The 20,850-nt window shown below is 37.4% G+C and overlaps 1 protein-coding gene across 21 annotated transcripts in view; it reads left to right on the top strand.

The window, feature by feature from the left end:
• Positions 1–20,850, top strand: part of LOC105499543 (phosphodiesterase 1A) — a 410,818-nt gene that overhangs the window by 362,603 nt on the left and 27,365 nt on the right. For 7 of the 21 annotated variants that reach the window (XM_071073009.1, XM_071073019.1, XM_071073008.1 and 4 more), the window contains 3 exons: positions 10,662–10,819; positions 15,220–15,295; positions 15,858–16,215. The exons of 6 other annotated variants lie outside the window; for them this stretch is intronic. In XM_071073009.1, the coding sequence (XP_070929110.1) occupies positions 10,662–10,804 (143 nt within the window). In that variant the 3' untranslated portion in view covers positions 10,805–10,819; positions 15,220–15,295; positions 15,858–16,215. Of the gene's footprint in view, positions 1–10,661; positions 10,820–15,219; positions 15,296–15,857; positions 16,216–20,850 lie in introns of those variants that run through there. 8 more of the 21 variants (XM_011772157.3, XM_024786962.2, XM_011772156.3 and 5 more) reach the window with 3 other exon arrangements.

Genomic DNA, 20,850 nt, shown 5'->3' with positions numbered 1-20,850 from the left:
CTAAAACCGTATTAAGAGGGAAATTTATAGCACTAAATGCCCACATCAGAAAGCTAGAAAGATCTCAAATCAACACCCTAACATCACAATTAAAAGAACTAGGAAAGCAAGAGCAATCAATTCAAAAGCTAGCAGAAGTCAATAAATAACTAAGATCAGAGCAGAACTGAAGGAGATAGAACATGAAAAGCCCATCAAAAACACAATGAATCCAGGAGCTGCTTTTTCAAAAAAATTAAGAAAATAGGTAGACTGCTGGCTAGACTAATAAAGAAGAAAAGAGAGAAAAACAACATAGACATGATAAAAGATGATAAAGGGATATAACCACTGATCCCACAGAAATACAAACTACCATCAGAGAACACTCTAAACACGTCTGTGCAAACAAACTAGAAGAAATTGATAAATTTCCGGACACATATACTCTCCCAAGACTTAACCAGGAAGACTCGAAATCCTTGAACAGACCAAAAACAAGTTTTGAAATTGAGGCAGTAATTAATAGCCTACCAACCAGAAAAATCCCAGGACCAGATGGATTCACAGCCAAATTCTACCAAGGATACAAAGAGGAGCAGGTACCATTCCTTCTGAAACTATTCCAAACAAATGAAAAGCAGGGAATCCTCCCTAACTCATCTTATGAGGCCAGCATCATCCTATTACTAAAACCTGGCAGAGACACAACAAAAAAAAGAAAATTTCAGACGAATATTCCTGATGAACATCAATGCAAAAATCCTCAATAAAATACTGGCAAACTGAATCCAGCAGCACTTCAAAGAGCTTATCCACCATGATCAAGTCAGCTTTATCCCTGGGATGCAATAAACATAATCCATCACATAAACCGAACCAATGACAAAAACCACATGATTATCTCAATAGATGCAGAAAGGCATTTTATAAAATTCAACATCCCTTCATGTTTAAAAACTCTCAATAAATTAGGTATTGGTAGAATATATTTCAAAATAATAAGAGCTATGTATGACAAACCCACAGCCAATATCATATTGAAGGGGCAAAAGCTGGAACCGTTCCCTTTGAAAACTGGCACAAGACAAGGATGCCCTCTCTCACCACTCCTATTCAACGTAGTCCTGGAAGTTCTGGCCAGGGCAATCAGGCAAGAGAAAGAAATAAAGTCTATTCAAATAGGAAGAGAGGAAGTCAAATTGTCTCTGTTTGCAGATGACATGATTCTATATTTGGAAAACCCCATCACCTCAGCCCCAAAACTCTTTAAGCTGATAAGCAACTTCAATATAGTCTCGATATACAAAATAAATGTGTAAAAATTGCAAGCATTTATATACCCCAACAATAGATGAGGAGAGAGCCAAATCATGAATGAATGAACTCCCATTCACAATTGCTACAAAGAGAATAAAATGCCTAAAAATACAGCTAACGAGGGATGTGAAGGACCTGTTCAAGGAGAACTACAAACCATTCTTCAAGGAAAAAAGAGGACACAAACAAATGGAAAATCATACCATACTCATGGATAAGAAGAACCAATATCATGAAAATGGCCATACTGCCCAAAGGAATTTATAGATTCAATGCTATTTCCATCAAACTACCATTGACATTCTTCGCAGAATTAGAAAAAACTACTTTAAATTTCATACAGAACCAAAAAGGAGTCCATATAGCTAAGACAATCCTGAGCAAAAAGAACAAAGCTGGAGGCATCACATTACCTGACTTCAAACTATACTACAAGGCTACGGTAACCAAAACAGCATGGTACTAGTACCAAAACAAATATACAGACCAATGGAACAGAACAGAGACCTCAGAAATAACACCACACATCTACAACCATCTGATCGTCAACAATCCTTACAAAAACAAGCAATGGGAAAAGGATTTCCTATTTAATAAATGGTGCTGGGAAAACTGGCTAGCCATATACAGAAAACTGAAACTGAACTCTTTCCTTACACCTTATACAAAAATTAACTCAAGATGGATTAAGGACTTAAATGTAAAACCCAAAACCATAAAAATCCTGAAAGAAAACCTAGGCAATACCATTCAGGACATAGGCATGGGCAAAGACTTCATGACAAAAACACCAAAAGCAATTGCAACAAAAGCCAAAATTGACAAATGGGATGTAACTAAACTAAGGAGCTTCTGCATTGCGAAAGAAACTATCATCAGAGTGAATAGGCAACCTACAGAATGGGAGAAAATATTTGCAATCTACCCATCTAGCAAAGACATGGAATCAACCAAAATGCCCATCAATTATAGATTGGTTAAAGAAAACGTGGTACATATACACCATAGAATACTATGAAGCCATAAAAAAGAATGAGATCATATCTTTTGCAGGGACATGGATGAAGCTGGGAGCCATCATCCTCATCAAACTAACACAGGAACAGAAAATTAAACAACACATGTTCTCACTCATAGTGGGAATTGAACAGTGAGAACACATGGACACAGGGAGAGGAATAACACACACCAGGGCTTGTCAGGAGTGGGGGGCAGGGAGAGGGAGAACATTAGGACAAATACCTGATGCATGCAGGGCTTAAAACCTAGATGATGGGTTGATAGGTGCAGCAAATCACCATGGCACATGTATACCTACGTAACCTGCACATTCTGCATATATATCCCAGAACTTAAAGTAAAATTTTAAAAAGTAAGCAAACTGCTGAAATATAGCAAGATTCCATTTGTAGAAAGTTTAAAAACTAAAGAATAGGTTTTAGAATATGTATATGATAAAACTAAAGGACTTTTTTGAAATATTCAGAATGGTTCTAGGGAGTAGGATGAGTTTTTTATTTAGAAATAAGTAGAATTTTACTTCCTAGATTGGGCACTAGATACATAAAAGTTCATTTTATCGTTATGATTATGTCTAACACATGTGCTTTATATATGCATATCTAATTCATTTATATACATGAAATATTGCATAAAAATTTTAAAATGATAAGCTATTAAAGTACATCTACTGAAATAGTCATCAATTTTAAAGTCAGTGAGTATCAGATATTACCATTTTAATTTTCCAGTACCTACCACTTCTAGTCTTATATGCTGAAAATGAAAGTTTCTTTATTACAATTGCATTGAGATGAAAATAAGCAGGTCATATGATGTTTAGAGCTTTGGAATATTAATTAAGCATCCGGGCTTTGAAGAGAATTCCAGATGTTTGGTCATCATCTTTTTAACTCTTAAGCTATATTTCACAGATATCACAGAAACATCTCCCTAGTCCTAGAGCAGTGAGAGATTGTAGATGCTTAGGCTCCAAGGTATGAGGCTCCTGGGTCATCAATATACCAAAACTTTTTTAAAGAAGAATTTTATTCAGTAACTCTTCTATTAAGGAGCTTGGAAGATCTGTCTAAGAATGTTGTATGTAGACACATTTTTGACAAGGGGCTTTTCAAAAAGTAAAACAATGCTTTTCATCATCCCCCAACTGTTTCCTTTTTTGCTTAATTTTATCCACTTACGGTGAGGAAAATATTTTCATCAGTTCAGCATTTCTCAGCATCTTAAGTCTGCACCCTTTTCTGCACTGCTGAAGAGCTAACAGGAGATTTTAAGCGGGTGCATGGCTATTCTTCTAGTGAGGCAGGTGGAGGGCAATAATGAGAATTGTCCCTCCCTTCTATTTCCACCCATAAAGTCCCAGGCAAATCATGTAAGCTTTCTTGGCCTCAACATATGTAATTATGGAGATAATAACATTGGCCATAATGAAAGTTCACTACTCAAGGAAGCAGACACTCTCATGAATCCTTGACCATATTCTTGAAGATCTAAGAAGTTTGCTCCAGATTCTTGAAGATCTAAGAAGCAGCTTTGAGAGGAAGATACCTATGGAATTGAGGGAAAAATCAGAGCACTTTTGCTTATACTGGACCAGTAGGATGATAAATACCCCCTAATAACAAAGGAAATCATATACAGAAAAACAATGTCTAAATTTTATAGGGTCACATAAATGTAGCTCATTTTCATTAGTGGCCTGTATATATATATATATGTGTGTGTGTGTGTGTGTGTGTGTGTGTGTGTGTGTGTGTGCATACACACAAAACATTCATATATGCAAGTTTATTATATATTTTACTGATAAAAAGAATGTATAACATATAATTTACAATAATAATAATAAAATATACCATACCCTTTATTGTAAATTTTATATAGCTGATTCTCAAAGAATGCTTTTTGTTGACTTTTGCCAAATTATTTTGTCCATAGTCATTTATGATTGCTACTGAAAAATGAGTATAGTTTAGAAATGAATGTTGGTTGATATTTCATTTATGCCAGAAGTATAGAACCAGGTGTGGTGGTGCCTACCTGCAATCCCAGTGACTACAGAGGCCAAGGCAGGAGGATCACTTGAGCCCAGGAGTTCCAAGATGCAATGAGCCATGATTGCACCACTGTATTCCAGCCTAGGCAACAGAGTGAGATCCCGTCCCTGGAAAAAAAATGTTAAAGGCCAGGCACAGTTATCCATGCTTACAATCCTAGTGCTTTGGGAGGCTAAGGCCAGAAGTTCAAGACCAGTCTGAGCACCACAGAGATACCCTGTCTCTAAAAATATGATGAAAGCATAGAAGACATAGGTCAGAACTTGACTTGTTCATCAAAAATGGAAACAGCTTCTTGGTCATTTGATTTGATACTGGTTTTGAATACTAGAAAAACTTTCTCACATCATATGTTATTTATAATGTAATAGCTAAAGATACGATACATGTTTAAATTTAATCTCTATTTTAAACATTATCTCCATCATTTTAAACAATAATAAAACAATAAGTTAAGACTTGATCCATAACTTTTGATGATATCCATGGTGTAAACACTCCCATTGTGACCAGTTTCAAGCTATCAATATGATGTGTCTGAGCGTGGAGCTGGGAAAAGATGTGCACATCATATATTTCCATCATACAGATATGGCAGACATATCAGGACATGTCTTAACCTCAAGACATAGATAACAGTACCATGCCTCAAAATAATTAGGCAATAGTGAGTTTTACTGATAAACATTTATTATCTTTCTTTTAAATATAATTTAATTCTAAACTTATGTAATTTAATTTTTTTTTTTTTTTTTTTTTTGAGACGGAGTCTCGCTCTGTCGCCCAGGCTGGAGTGCAGTGGCGCAATCTCGGCTCACTGCAAGCTCCGCCTCCCGGGTTCACGCCATTCTCCGGCCTCAGCTTCCCGAGTAGCTGGGACTACAGGCGCCCGCCACTGCGCCCGGCTAATTTTTTTTCTATTTTTAGTAGAGACGGGGTTTCACCATGGTCTCGATCTACTGACCTTGTGATCCGCCCGCCTCGGCCTTCCAAAGTGCTGGGATTACAGGCGTGAGCCACCGCGGTTAATTTTTAATAATGAATGTCTTTAACAACCACCTTGCAAACATTCCTGAAAAGTAACAGTCCGATCTGATGAGCCTGTAGGGGCCAGCTGCACCACACTGCTGTCCACAAGGCCCTGTATGAGCCATGTCTGTCTCCAACTCCTTATCTGGCTTATTCAATTTCCCGTTTATCCTCCCCTCGCTGGCTTTTGTATCTACCCCAGCCACGTTAACCTCCACACTGTTTCCTTCTTGTCTTTCTTTCAACACATCAGGTATTTCCTGCTGTAGGAGTTTTTTACAGCATTTCTCTGTCAGAAACATTTTACCCCCAAATACTATGAGGCTGCTTCCCTGTCCTCCTTCAAGTCTAGCTTACATTGTAACCTTGTCAGCAAGGCTGGCAAAAAATTTCAAATTCCACCCACAGCCCTCCCTTGCCCTTCTGATTTCCTCCTCAAGTACTTTCCCATGGCATTTATTCCTGTCTAGCTTACAAATAGTTGACCTATTATGCTTCATTTTTATCATCTGTTTCACCCCCTTAAAAATAAGTTTCATTTAAAAAAGGATGTTTGTTTCTATCTCTGATGTATCCCAAGCTCTTTGAACAGAGACTGGCACGAAGTAAGAATTCAAATGATTATCTGCAGTAGGTGGGGAAGAAAGAGAGAGAAAGAGCAAGAGGGAGGCAGGGAGAGAGAGAGGAGGGGGTGGAGAAAGGAGGAGAAGGGAAGAAGGAAGGAGAGAGGTAGAAAATCTACCATCTAGACCCCAAAATACGAAATGCATGATCTTGCCATGCCCTTGGAGTCCTCTTGATGCCTTCTCTAATCATTTATTTCTATCTCTTCCACCCATGAGCTGATTACTATTTTGAATTTTGTGATAATCATTCTTTTTTTAAGCTGTTATCCCTCTTTGTATAATTTTAAACAATGTATAGTTTAGTTTTGTCTGTTTTAAAACAGTATAAATGGAACTGTGCCATATATATTCCTTTATGAATTGCTTTCCACTCAACAAGATGCTTTTTAAAATTTATCCGTGACAACACAAATGTTGTTCTGTTTCAGCAGGAATTTTTTGGATTTTGCAGAAAACATGAGACAGGAAAAAAATCCAAATACTGCGCAAACATTTTTAAAATATTAGTATTTTGTTTAAGTCTGTACGTATCATATCCTTAGGCCACAAATCAGGTGCATAAATAATATACCTTTCATTATTTCTCTATGACCAAACATAGTTTCTAGCTATGTCCCCATGCTACCTGTTTGAAGAAAATAAAAGCTTATCATTTAAGTGTTTTGACTGAATCAGAGTAAGCCTGGTCAATCCAGTGTTTCTGAGCTCTCTTTCCTCCTTCTTTAGATGGTGTTGCAGTCCCTGGGGACTAGTGCCGTGGTATTAATGGATTTCGGATGAGCATCAGGTCCTTGCTTGACCTCTGGCCTCTCTCTCATCTTTCCAGACAGACAGCCCCCATTGGTTTTTGGCTTGTATTACCTTCTGACTCTGACCCCTTGCTTCCCCAGTGCAGGTCCCCACATCTTTGATTTCCACAGCTTGCTTGCTCTCTATTATTCTCCTTCTCATTGTACTTCTCAGGGCTGAAGGACAGGCTGCTCTTCACATCACAGAGTCACTGGGGTTGACTGAATACTGCAGGCACTCTCTCAGGCTCTCCTGCCCTGACATTCTACACAGCCGCCCCTCCTCTATTCCTTGCATGCTGAGAACACCCACCTTGTTCAGAATGCTGGATAAGGGAACATGACAAAGATCTTCTCTAACCCCTGGACCCCTGACTTTTTCTCAGAATTCTTTCTTGCTTTCCTCTTGGAAATAACTCAAAAAGCACAGGGATGGCCAAATTCAGAGAGCAGGTCCCGTCTCAGAGACTATAACTGTCTAAGTCTCTTGAATCTTCCAACTCTTTTCTCCCTTATACTTTACTTTTGGTTTCATAGGGGGTGAAAAAAAATGTCACTGGAAGGGTAAGGAGTTAAACTTTTCCCTCCTCCAATTTGAATGGCACCTTCATACCCCTTTTTGCTTCTCTTGGGGAAAACCTAGATCCATGTCCAGGGAGTGAGAAACCTGGATCCCCTCTGCAAGTATGGGTGGGAAGGTAGAACTTGATTAAGTATTTTCCAAAAACCTTTTAGCCATGCATGGATGTGGCTTTTGAATTTGAAGACAAAGGATAGATGCCTTTGTTTCTGGGGTAGCTTGGTAACAACCCCTGTGTCTCCTTGTCTAAATAGGCATGAGCCTGTGATAACAAACAAGTAGAAACAAAACCAGATCAGCTAATAATTCACAGTATCAGCTCATCAAGACACACAATAAGCTTTTGCAGTTGTTTCAGGAGAGAAGTGAAAAACAATGTGTGATTACTAAATTAAGTGTATTTAAAATACTATTATTCAAAGAACATTTATCAAGTATGTTTCATCACTTTACAGAAAAATGATTAGAAGCTTATTTTTTCTTTTATAATTTCTTTTAATTTATTATAATTTCTATAAATTATTATAATTTAATTATATAATTTTAATTATAATTAATTATAATTTCTTATAATTTCTTTTAATTAAGTGATTCAATGTGATGGAACTGAATCATGTGATACAAATTAAATGCATAATTTTATATCCATTGAGGTTTATAATGTCAAAGACATATTTCAGGAGGAAACTGAGCAACAAAAGAGACATTTTTTATCACGGGGAAATCCGAATAAAAGAACAAAGCTGGAGGCATCATGCTACCTGACTTCAAACTATACTACAAGGCTACAATAATCACAACAGCATGAAACTGGTACCAAAACAGATATATAGACCAATGGAACAGCACAGAGGCCTCAGAAATAACGCCACACACCTACAAACATCTGATCTTTGACAACCCTCACAAAAGCAATAGGGAAAGGATTCCTTATTTAATAAATGGTGTTGGGAAAACTGGCTAGTCATATGCAGAAAACTGAAACTGGACCCCTTCCTTACACTTTATACAAAACTAAAGAGCTTCTGCATAGCAAAAGAAACTATCATCAAAAGAAACTACCATCAGAGTGAAGAGACAACCTACAGAATGGGAGAAAATTTTTGCAATCTATCCATCTGACAAAGGGTTAATATCCAGAATCTATAAAGAACTTAAACAAATTTACAAACAAACAAACAAACAGCCCCATCAAAAAGTGGGTGAAGGATACGAACAGACACTTTTCAAAGGAAGACATTTATGTGGCCAACAAACAGATGAAAAAAAGCTCATCGTCACTGGTCGTTAGAGAAACACAAACCAAAACCACAATGAGATACCATCTCACACCAGTTAGAATGGTGATCATTAAAAAATCAGGAAACAACAGATACTAGAGAGGATGTGGAGAAATAGGAATGCTTTTACACTGTTGGTGGGAGTGTAAATTAGTTCAATCATTGTGGAAGACAGTGTGGTGATTCCTCAAGGATCTAGAACTAGAAACACCATTTGACCCAGCATTCCCATTACTGGGTATGTATCCAAAGGGTTATAAATCATTCTACTATAAAGACACATGCATATGTATGTTTATTATATCACTGTTCACAATAGCAAAGACTTGGAACCAACCCAAATGCCCATCAATGATAAACTGGATAAAGAAAATGTGGCACATATACTCAATGGAATACTATGCAGCCATTAAAAAGGTTGAGTTCATGTCCTTTGCAGGGACTTAGATGAAGCTGGAGACCATCATTCTCAGCAAACTAACACAGGAACAGAAAACCAAATACAGCATGTTATCACTCATAAGTGGGAGTTGAACAATGAGAACACATGGATACAGGGAAGGGAACATCATACACCAGGGCCTGTCAGAGGGTGGTGGGCTAGGGGAGGGATAGCATTAAGAGAAATACCTAATGTAGATGACAGGTTGATGGGTGCAGCAAATCACCATGGCAAGTGTATACTTCTATAACAAACCTACACATTCTGCACATGTATCCCAGAACTTAAAGTATAATAAAAATAAAATAAATATAAAACAAATGAGACAACCTGTTCTGTTTTATGCAACGTGTAGAACAATCTTAAGGTGTTAATTGAATTATGTAAACTATTTCTTCCAAGAAAATACTTAAAGGATTATAAAAGCCAGCTTAAAAACTTGAGGATTGTAACAGAGTATAAATAGTGAATTTGCCCTTCTTTTTGTACAGTGTGTAATGTAGAGAACTTTTAAAATAAATGCAAGAAACAGTTGTCTTACCCTCCCCTAATTGACTCAGAGTTTCTCTTGCTCCTTCTGAAAAGTATCACAGTTTGAATCAGGCCGAGTCTTCCTTTTGCTTTCAGTGCATGTGAAAAAGTTGTTATTGGAATAATAAATAAGTAATCAATCTGAGTACCGCCTTTATATTCCTCCTTTGCTTCTCTGTGAAAAACTTAGGTCTGTGTCCATGGACGTCATCAGGAAATAAGGCTGAATGGCTTCTGGCTCCATTCCCAAGCTCTGATTCTGTGGACACTTAGAGAGGCTTTTTCAGTGAATATTTTCTAATCACGTTTAGTACTGCTAGATAACAAGCTGCTCAGGGAGAATGAATAGCAGTGTTAGACTTGGCACCCCACCCAAACCAGTTACAGAGCAGTGACTCTCAAAGACCTACATTCCCCTGTGGTATTTATCTGTAGTTTTTATCTCATGTGTCTCTGTGAGCTTTCTGAGCACATTTTTTTTTTCTATTTGCCAGCAATGCCTATTAGTACTCACCAGTGGGCCTCACTCTTCCACATCTGTTGCTTAGAGAAAGTAAAAATTGATTTTTTGAAAGTAACGAAAACATGTCAATGTTGCTTTATATTGAATTACTTTAAAAAGTTGTGTTTATAAGGCATGTGTTCATAAAATATTTGCTATTCCTTTCCACTATCTTTTTAATTCAATCAAAACCCTTCATGTAAAGCCTACTTCGCTTTACATTATAACTTCTAAGTTCCCAGGACTGAATCCTAAGCAATTCTGAGAGAATATACGTGTACATTTTAGATTTCAAAAGGGACAAATAATCAAACAGAGGAAAACAAAGTCTTTCAGAAATAAAAACTAGAGCTTGCTATCATTCTCTAATTATGGTTCAAAATGTAATTAGAAGTTTAAATGAGATCATGTTAGTAATTTTATATTTTTTAAATTATTAGTAAATTAAATGAATTATTATATTATACATTTCCTTTATTGTTCCTATTTCCAATTTAACTTCTTCAGCTTCATCTTCAGATCATGTTCTACATCATGTTAGCAGTACAATAGAGCAGGAGTATGCATTTGATAGAGTGGAACTTTCAGAAGATAAGAATCATGAAGTTCTAAGAAGCGATATTCAGTCACTTAACCCTAGAAGAGCTTAAATAATTGTTTGAATGGTGAGTGTGTGCTTGTGTGTTATCCATTCATTCACTCATTCTTTTATTACAAAGGTATAACTAAATAGTTTTCAACCTGGGCAGCCTATCAGCATCATCTGGACTACTGTTTTTTAAAGTTCAACATGACCTTTCTCCAGTTCACAGAGGAAGGTCCAGGTAGAACACTTTTGTGCATTTAAATCAGTGCAACAGGACGTGTAGGGGAACAGCAGGAAATATCAGCTCATGGTCAGGACAAGCCAAGTACAGATCTAAATCTGAGCCAGCTTCACCTTGGCAGGATGAAGTCAGGAAATGGCAATGGGAACCTTTGTAGTTATATCCATCTAGGGATAGGACAGTTCCATTGTATCTATCCTGCATGATATCTATATCTTGGTTCATACTGCTGTACCCTGGAATGTTTGCTCTCTACTCCTGGGAAGACCAGTGGACAAGGTCATGACTGGTCCTGGAACATAAGGTTACTCTTCACACAACTTGAAGTCTAGCTACGCCTATGTTTTCCTATGTCTCTACCTTTGGTTTTGTTCTTCCCTCCTCATAGAATGCTCTTCCTGGGCCCCCTCCTCCATTCTGCTTATTAAAATCCTACCTGTTTTCCAAGATTCAATTAAAATGCCATCTTCTCCAAGAAGCCTATCACTTAGTTTTATAAACATAGCTATCTCTTTCATACTGTAGTGTAGTTAGACTGCTTATCATATTCTACCTTGCATTCTCAAAATAAGAAGTGAGAAATGCATTTGCAGGAGGCCTACCCAAATTAGAGTTCTAGTAAGAGAGTGGAGCTGGACAGGACATTTAACTACACATGGCTTATCGAGGTTCTGGCATTCTGCTTTGGGTGCATGCACCATTTCTCTATGCAATGAGAGCCACTGTGTATTATGAGATATGATTGGAGTATGTTTCAAATGTAAAAACTATGGATTTTGACAAAAGGTTGAGAACCACTAATCAAGTCATTACAAAAATATTTATAGAGACCCCCTATGTACCAGTGCAAACAAATGCCTATCACCTTTTTTTCTTGAGAGCAGAAGTCAAGAGGTGCTCAGCATCAGATTTCTGGTGCCTCCTACTCAGGGCTAGGTGAGAGCTCTGTCAATGTTGATTAGAGGAAAGTTGGTTCCACTTAGTGGAAGTCTGATGTTAATGGTGAGTCCACATAAATGAAATAGTCCACACGAAATGAAATATTACCCACTATTTAGTACTATGTTTTTGTTTGTTAGCTAAATGACCTTAAAAATCTAATAAATCACAAAAGGGCAGACTGAATGTAAGGGTTGTTCCCCAAAAGTTTCTGCTCATGTTTTATGTCTGCATTTGCTATGTTTTCTGATACCTCAAACCTAGTCACTTGCTCTAATTGTACTTTGCAATATAAGTAATGCACGCAAGAGTGCATGGGAGTTTTGTGGCTTCTGAAAACTCTGGGACAAGAAGTACGGAAATTTGGGAAGTAGAGGTAATAATGGGGAAGGGAGTATTGGGTTGGATGTTGCACTGTCGAACAGAGATGATAGGGCAGAGTAAGCTAAAGTCTTTGGGTACAAGGTATGGAACAGCTCTCAGAGACAGTTCTCTCATTCTGGTGCCGCTCTCATCTAATAGGAGTTTGATGTGTGACCAGAATTTGACTGGGTTCATGTGTAATGTTCACACCAAGGACAGGCTCAAGACTTTGTCATATATCCCCAATAACTGGCCCAGCTCCAAGTACTAAAAGTACTTCCAAATTATTGAAAGCTCTGTTGTCTTAACCTTACACCTTGAAGAACAGAAATCCCTTCTTTTGTCACCACTCTTCTCTTCTCTCTCCAAAACCTATAGGTTTCTGTTCCTCTTGATTTCAGGTCTCTGTCCATCTCTCTTCTCATTCTGCTTCTAAAATACTCCCAATTTTTCAGAACAATTTAATTCTGGTCTAAAGATTAATCAATTCAACAAAGCAAAAGCCTGATGGTTTCCCTAAAATGACATCTATAATTCTTCAAACAAAAATCATGTACCCTACATAATATGCAATGCTGCATATTGTCTGGGTTGATCATGATTTGTCTGTTATTTTCAACTTCATTAGAATTTCTAAAAATATTAATTTCCTCATTACCCTCAGGACATTTTTCAAAATCTTAATCACTGTACCTATGACCTACATTTGTAATTAGAAAATATCACATGAGTTATTGAGTTAGATGGTTGCTTATTTTTTTAACATTTTATGGTTTATTTAAATTATGTTTTTGCTAGAAAAGCTCATAAATTTTCTCAGTAGGAAACAAAAAAATGGGAATAGGTTTTATATCACTGGTTAAAAAATTTAAAATCAAAACTAGGAGTGTTTTTCACTAGAAGTAAAAGAAACATTTAAAATTGATGGGAAAGTATTAACATTATTAAAAGATCAAATTTGCCTTATGATTAGCATAGTATTTTAATATATTATGATAGTTCACCAATTAAACTTTATATATTGTTTATATTCTTAAAATGCAATATTGTGTATTATGTATTGTAAATGATCTTTGTAATTATGTTGGTGTTAATGCCAAGTCAAATGTAGATTCATATTATACTAACTACATGTTTATGTTCCAGGAAATATACTGAGTTTTATTACAGTCACTATCCCGTTTAGTCAGACAAATAACCCCACAATTTAGATATTATCATATCTAAATCCAAGGTGAGAACTGAGGTCTAAGGCAGTGAAGTAAGTCTCCATCACAGGTGTATACAAGTATTACAAATGAATCTAACTTTCTCATTTCTTTTCACGGTTTCATATAGCACACAGAAAATTCTATGGTATAGCTACATGGTAGGAGTAAAGACAGAAAGAGGAAAGAATTTCCTGTGAAGCCTTACCCAAAGACTAGCATAATTGCTTCATCAAATCTACTTCTGTTTAATCTTAGCACAATTTATCCAATGGGCTTACACACGTGCTCATAAGATTAGTTATATCTCACAGATATTTTTATTTTTAAAAGTTGAAAATTATGAAATTGGGAGTGAAATTTTATATCATTTATTTATTCACCCATTGGTCATCTATACAAAAAAAAATTACAGCTAACTGTACAAGAAAAGAATTTTAGTCTGACAAAAGTGAAGCTCACTCAGAGAACCTAAATTATTTGCCTAACATCACAAAATTAATTTTTGAAAAGGTGAGGCTTTTCATCTATTTTGCTCAAATTCAAAAACAGTAACCTGTATCATGTTCTATAAGTTAATTATGATGGGTTGGTTTAGTTAAATTCTCTAAACTTCCCTCCAGAGCAAAAAGTGTGCTCCGAATCTACTGATGGAAGGATTCTGACAGCAGCAGAACTTAAGGATATTTTAAGTGATATTGTGTGTGTGAGTCTATGTGTGTGTATGAAAAAGAGAGAGAGGGAGAATGTGTGTGTCTGTGTGTGTGTGTGTGTGTGTGTGTGTGTGTGTGCGCCCCATCCACTGTATTTGCATGGATGACAAAAGTAAGAAAGAAGGTAGAAGGAGCATGCCTGCATTCCCATAGAGATTATTAGCTGGCTTGGTGATGATAAAATGTTTTCCCAAGAGTGGCAGGACTAGGACAAGAAAGGATCTGGGTTGGCAGGAAGATGAGTTATCAGATGATGTACTCTATACTAAATTTATGAGTAGGGGTGGTCTGTGAAGCTCAACTGTCTTGAAGTAACTCTGAGATGTTTGCTCATAGTTAGATATAGTCAGGATATTAGAAGTTAATTCCAGAAGATTCCACTAATCCTTTTCATCCAAGGTATGCATTTTGTCCCTCCCATTTGTTTAACGGGAACCCGAGCAGATGGTCCTTATTGAGTATTATAGATTTTTTTCTTTCTCTGTGTCATATCTCATTGTTATGATTAACAATTTTAGCCAATACTGTCTTTACTATTATTTTACTTGTATCACTCAGAGCTTATGACATTTGTTGTGTTGATGCACAAAATCTATGCCACATTTGTGTGCAAATAAATAAATATAATTCTTATGGTGTAACTTTCAGCATTTATGTTTCAGTATGCTTTTTTCAATGTACAATATTCTTTCCTTAAAAGTGTATTTCCCTAACTCTACTAAACTGGAAATGGAATCAATATAAAGTCTGGTAAATAGTAAAGAGAAGAAACCTAATTTCAATGAGTTTAGGATTGTTCTAAAACCCACATGTAGCCAAAATTGTCCTTCTATAGCTCATCTTAATGCTTATGAGTTTACCAAATCCTTATGAGTTAAAGAAATTATTTATGATTTTTATATTAAATTACAAAAAATTAAGATTATATTGGGAATGATTATAACTTGTCAGATACACACACATACACATATATACATACACACAAGACTTAATAATTTTCTTGATGCCTTTTCAGGAGATTAAGGAATGATAGAGCACAATTCCACCTGAAAATCATGTTATAACCTATGTGACAGCATTAGCCCTTCCAGGTCTGTAATTCAATCAGAAACTTTATTGTTGTTAGCATATTTCAACATTTTTTTAATAGGAGAAATATATTTTCTGTGGATAAAGGAAAAAGAAACATGATTTTATTCTATTTTATTTTGAAAATAAATCACAGATAGAATATCATTTCTTTACATAATAAAATTCTACATCCAAGTATTTGCATACTATTTGTTAGCAGACAATATTAATAGGTTTCAAGATAATCTCTCATTAGATTCTGAGAGTGTCTGCTCTAGTTGATGATAACTAGAGTTGGACTCTATAGGAATCCAGGCAATAATTCAAGTAGAGTAAAAAAGTAAGTTGAATTATAAAAAAATGAATCATCTTAAGATCACCACTGATGGAATAAAAGTTTCAATAGCAAAAGCAAAGTATATTAAAAATTAAGGAAAATATGTCAACTATGTTTCTCTTCATAATTTTACCACAGTAATTTTTTACAATCATGGCTGATTATAAATGGGTATTACATTTTTTCACAACTTCTTTACAGCATTTTCTCTAAATTATTAAAATAAGTACCCTTTTTTTTTTCAGAAGCAAGAACCAGTTCACAGAAGTGTGAGTTTATCCATCAGTAAACACCTTTAAGTAAAACCTCATGCAAAAGGTGGCAGCTCTAATTTGACCAAAAGGCTTGGCGATTTTGATATGCTTGCTGGAAATCTACCTTGCCCTGTGTGAGAAAGGGAATCCATTTTTGCAGATTGCTCAATAAGCATCATGAGCCATATAAATAACAGCTGTAAACTCCTTAATTCACCGGGCTCAACCACTATCGAACAGATTCATCTAGTGGCTACATCAGCACCTTGTGCTTTCAAATATCTGTTTCAATGGGATTTTGTGGCATTTGTCTTTACCGAGTGCCAATAAATTTTCTTTGAGCAACTAACTGCTAATTCTGTCATTTCTACAATAAAGCCTAGTCCACCTGTTTTCACTTTAGATTGTCCCTTTTCTAAACCGTCAGAAAGGTAGTGCAAATTTTTAAAAAATTATCTTTTACGTTAATTCTACCATTTGTCCTAAGGGATAGATATCTTTGAAAACATATTTATATTTATAGTGAGAGTGAATGGCAGGGATGAAATGTATCATCCAAAAACCCACCAGGTTGGCCAAATAGTAGAAAGGTGAGTTTTACTGGCAATATCAGTTTGCAAATTGGGAAGAGACAGTCTCCGGTATGTACCAAAGATGCTCTCTCTTCTAAGAGGGAAAGGGTAGTTGCCTCACAGAGTCTGTATTACACAATAGAGGCATACATATTTAGCAGGTTTGGGAAAAAAGCTATACATATTTATTAGCAGAGTCAAGCACATGCCCAATAGGTAAACATATATGTAATGTACATCCCATGTTTATTCTGGGGTGAGGATTTAGCATTAAAGTGAGGAGGAATTTGGCTCTTTCTGTTAAAGAAATATAGGATACAAAGACAGTTTATGGACAGTCTCTGCAAGCTGGCCAAAACTGGCTTGAGATCTTCAGTTACTTCTCAGGAAAGAATGTAAGATTGGCCCTCAGTCTTCTCAAAGTTGTAGTGGTGTGGACTATAAATCAGTTAGGAAGGGTCTGACAATTTTTCTGATATCTCTTATTGTTAGGGAGCTTAGCAAGAGTGTGGTTTTTCTTGTAGCCATAGGAATTTAGGAAGTTTCCATGATAGTCAAGCTCCCAACACTCAACCTGAAAGTAACTTTTGTTTCCTTAACCTTAGGGTTCATCTTAGTTAATAAGTGGGCATTTATTTTGGTCTCTCAGAACATATACGGTTTATTGTACTGTTTTGGTTGGATTTGAAATTGACTTGTTTCCTACATAATTCAGCTTAAGGTTAGCTAAGTTATTTCTTCCTGGAAAAAGTCTGGTTTTTAAGAGCTGCTTTCCTACATCTTCTTTTACTGTTATCAGTTTACTTAATAGTTAACTAAGCTAGACTAGTAGGAGCACTCCAATAATTAATTAGCTAAGAATGGCTGATGTCCAGTACTGAATAATGCATTTCACAAATAAGTGTATTTATTTATTCTATCTGTCCTTGCCTTCTCATGGGAGGTGGAAAACTTGTCTATAAAATATCATCAGATTAGTCAAGGTTCTCCAGAGGGACAGAAACAATAAGGAATACATGTGGAATGAAATGTATTAGGGAGAATTGCCTCATGCAGTCACAAAGGCAAAGTCCCATGATGGGCCATCTGCAAGCTGGAGAGCCAGAAAAGCTGGTGGCTTGACTCAGTCCAAATTCAAAAGCCTAGAAACCAGGAAAGTGAACAGTGGAGCCCCAGCCTGAGGCTGAAGGCCTTAGACCACCCCGCTCCCAGGAGGCTGTTTGTACAAGTCTCAGGGTCCAAAGGCTGAAGAACCTGGAGCTGAATGTCCAAGGGAAGGAGGATAAACAGCACCTTCTGTGATGGAAGTTTCCTACTCAGAAAGGGAGAGAGAGAAAGCCAGAGCAAGCTGAGTGTCTCCCTTTTTCTACCTGCTTTGTCCCAGCTGCTCCCCCAGCTGATTGGATGGTGCCCGCCCACATTCAGGGTAGGTCTTCTCTCTCAGTCCACTGACTCATGGGTTAATCTTCTCTGGAAACAGTCACCTAGGCACACCGCAAAACAATGCTTCACTAGCCATCTAGGCATCCCTCAATCCAGTCAAGTTGGTACGCAAAATTACCCATCACAAGTCTATCCCTTGCCAGCTTGGCACCCATTATGCACCTCTTTAAACCACACCTAATCTCCAAATGAAGACTATAAAAAGGTCATAATTCTGTCCAACATGGTAAAACTATCCTGTTTACAAGTCAACATGTACTAATCCCATCCTCAGAAGAAAAGATAAAGTTCATGAGTGTTGTTTACTCTTCTGATCTCCTGCAACTCAAATCTGATATAAAATTATAAAATTAACAATATTCAAAGGCTGATATTGTCAATAAATCTTATGTTATGTGATAAAGGAGAAAGACAAAAGAAAACAAAGATACTTGCTTAAGACATGTTAATATACATACAAATGTGTTCTTAACAAAATAGGAAATACTTATGAAAATTACAGTCCTCATTTCTGTATCTGGCCACATGGCTGTATATGGTATTTATACATGTCTTCTACTACCCATTCTGTATTCCCTTTGCCTTCAGTAAGCACCTCAGCTGGTCATGGTTCTTTGCCTGGCAGGGTGACCCAAACCTTCATTCCTGAAGAGTCTGGGCAATTCACAGTCCAGGCTATATTGAGTGGTTGTAGTTTCCCATTGACCTTCATCACAGGACAGGGTAATAGTAATAGCTTCTCTAAGGAATCTTCTGTATTCCAGAAATACTATTCTTTATCTCCACTGTGGAGCAATAGGCCAATTTCCCCTTAGTAGCCTAGATCAATCACCCTAGCCAGCACCCTAACTCCCTTTTTAGCCTGTTGACTCAAGAATCATGAGGAACTCAAAGCAGCTGAGTCACAGTTTTAATTCCCAGTTCAATGGAATCATTTTTGTGTCTCCTAGTAGAAGCATTCCTCCCTCTGGAACCAAGTTCCCTTCATAACTAGGTCAGAAGAACATAATATTGCAGGAACAGTGAGAAAAAATTTTGCTAGTGGGTCACTAGGGGTGATGGTAAGTAGTTCTACTTCCATTTCTACCCATTGATTCCCAGACCTATGACTCCTGGCTATGGGAGAAACAGTACCATATATTTGATGTTGATTCAGAACATATACAGCCTTCTGGAAAAATCTGTCTCAGCCCTGTAAAATATTGTCACCTAACTGGTACTGTAGAAGCCAGCTTCTTCAGCATAATGGGAAACATGTTAAGACCAGTGAATTCTATGAGAATGAGCTGATTGCTGCACTTTTTCCTTGTGAAGTGAGTTCCTTGGTCAGAAACAATGCTGTGTGGAATAGGATGGCGGTGAATAAGCCATTACATAAGTCTACAGATGGTAGTTTTGGCAATAGCATTGTATGCAGGGAAGACAAATCCATATCCATAGTAAGTGTTTATGCCAGTAAAGACAAAATGCTGCCCCTTCTGTGATGGAAATAGTCTGATGGAATCAATCTTCCCTGGGGGTTGATGCCATATTAGGGCTCACTGTTAGTCTCTGAGTGCTCACTGTTGGTCTGTGAGTGCTCAGTCTATGGTGAGGCAATAGCCAGATCAGTCTCGGTGAATGGAAGCCCATGTTGCTGAGCCCATGAATCACCTCGATCCCTACCACCATGGTCACTTTGTTCATGAGCTCATTGGGCAATGCCAATGGTAACTGAGGAGGAGGCTGACTGGTATCCACAGAATGAGTCATCCTATTCACTTGATTATTAACACCCTCCTGTGCTGAGGTCACCTTTTGGTGAGTATTCATATGGAACACAAATATTTTTGCATTTTTTGCCCACTCAGAGAGGTCTATACATATAACTCTTCCCCAAATTTCTGTATTATCAATATTCCAATTATGTTCCTTCCAAGTCCTTGACCATTCAGCCAAACCACTGGACCAGGTATTCTCATCCTCTGTCAACTGATTGTGGGGAACTCCCCATGAAGGCATTGTACAAACTGGGAGAGAGCAGGCAATGTAGAAGGAGTGAGGACTATGGGCATTTGGGCTGCTTCATGTAACTTACCATTGTGCCTTCAGGACCTGCTTCAGCCCAATCATGTGTATACCAGTACCATCTGACGATAGAATACTGCTGTGTCTCCCCAACTATATGGCTTAATGGGCCAAATAACACCCAGTTAATGGTAGGCAGTTCAGGTCACATGGTAATTTGCTGGTCCAAGGCCAAGCATTCAGCTTTTACTAAGGCCTAGTAGCAGGTCAAGAGCTATCTCTCAAAAGGAGAGTAGTTATCTGCAGATGATGCCAGGCCTCATTCCAGAATCCTAAAGACCTCTATTGTGATTCACCCGTAGGGCCCTGCCAAAGGCTCCAAACAGCATACCTATCTGCCACTGATACAGCAAGGACCATTGGAGCTCTTGGGTCACATGGCCCAAGTGGCAGAGTAGCTTGCATAGCAGCCTGGACCTGTTGCAAAGTCTTTTCCTATTCTGTGCCCCACTCATAACTAGCAGGGTTTTGTGTTACCCAGTAAATGGGCTAGGGTAACACACCCAAATATGTTGCCTTTATAATCCAAATAGGTCCACTAGGCATTGTGCTTCTTTCCCAGTTGTAGGAGGGGCCAGATGCCAACAACTCATCGTTTACTTTAGACGGGCTATCTTTACAGGCCCTACACCATGGGACCCTTAGAAATTTCATGGAGATAGAAGGCCCTGAAGTTTAGTTGGATTTATTTCCAGGTCCCTGACAATGCACATGTCTTGCCAATAAATCCATAGCGGTTGTTACTTCTTGCTCACTAGGTCCAATTAACATAATGCCATCAATGAAGTGAACAGGGTGATATCTTGTGGAAGGGAAAAGCAATCAAGATCCCTGTAAAACAGATTATGACATAAGGCTGAAGAGTTGGTATACCCCTGAGGTAGGAAGGCAAAGGTGTATTG

Source organism: Macaca nemestrina, chromosome 11 (genome assembly GCF_043159975.1).
Source record: "Macaca nemestrina isolate mMacNem1 chromosome 11, mMacNem.hap1, whole genome shotgun sequence".
NCBI classification, from domain to species: domain Eukaryota; kingdom Metazoa; phylum Chordata; class Mammalia; order Primates; family Cercopithecidae; genus Macaca; species Macaca nemestrina.
This window is presented reverse-complemented; position numbering and strand designations above follow the sequence as displayed.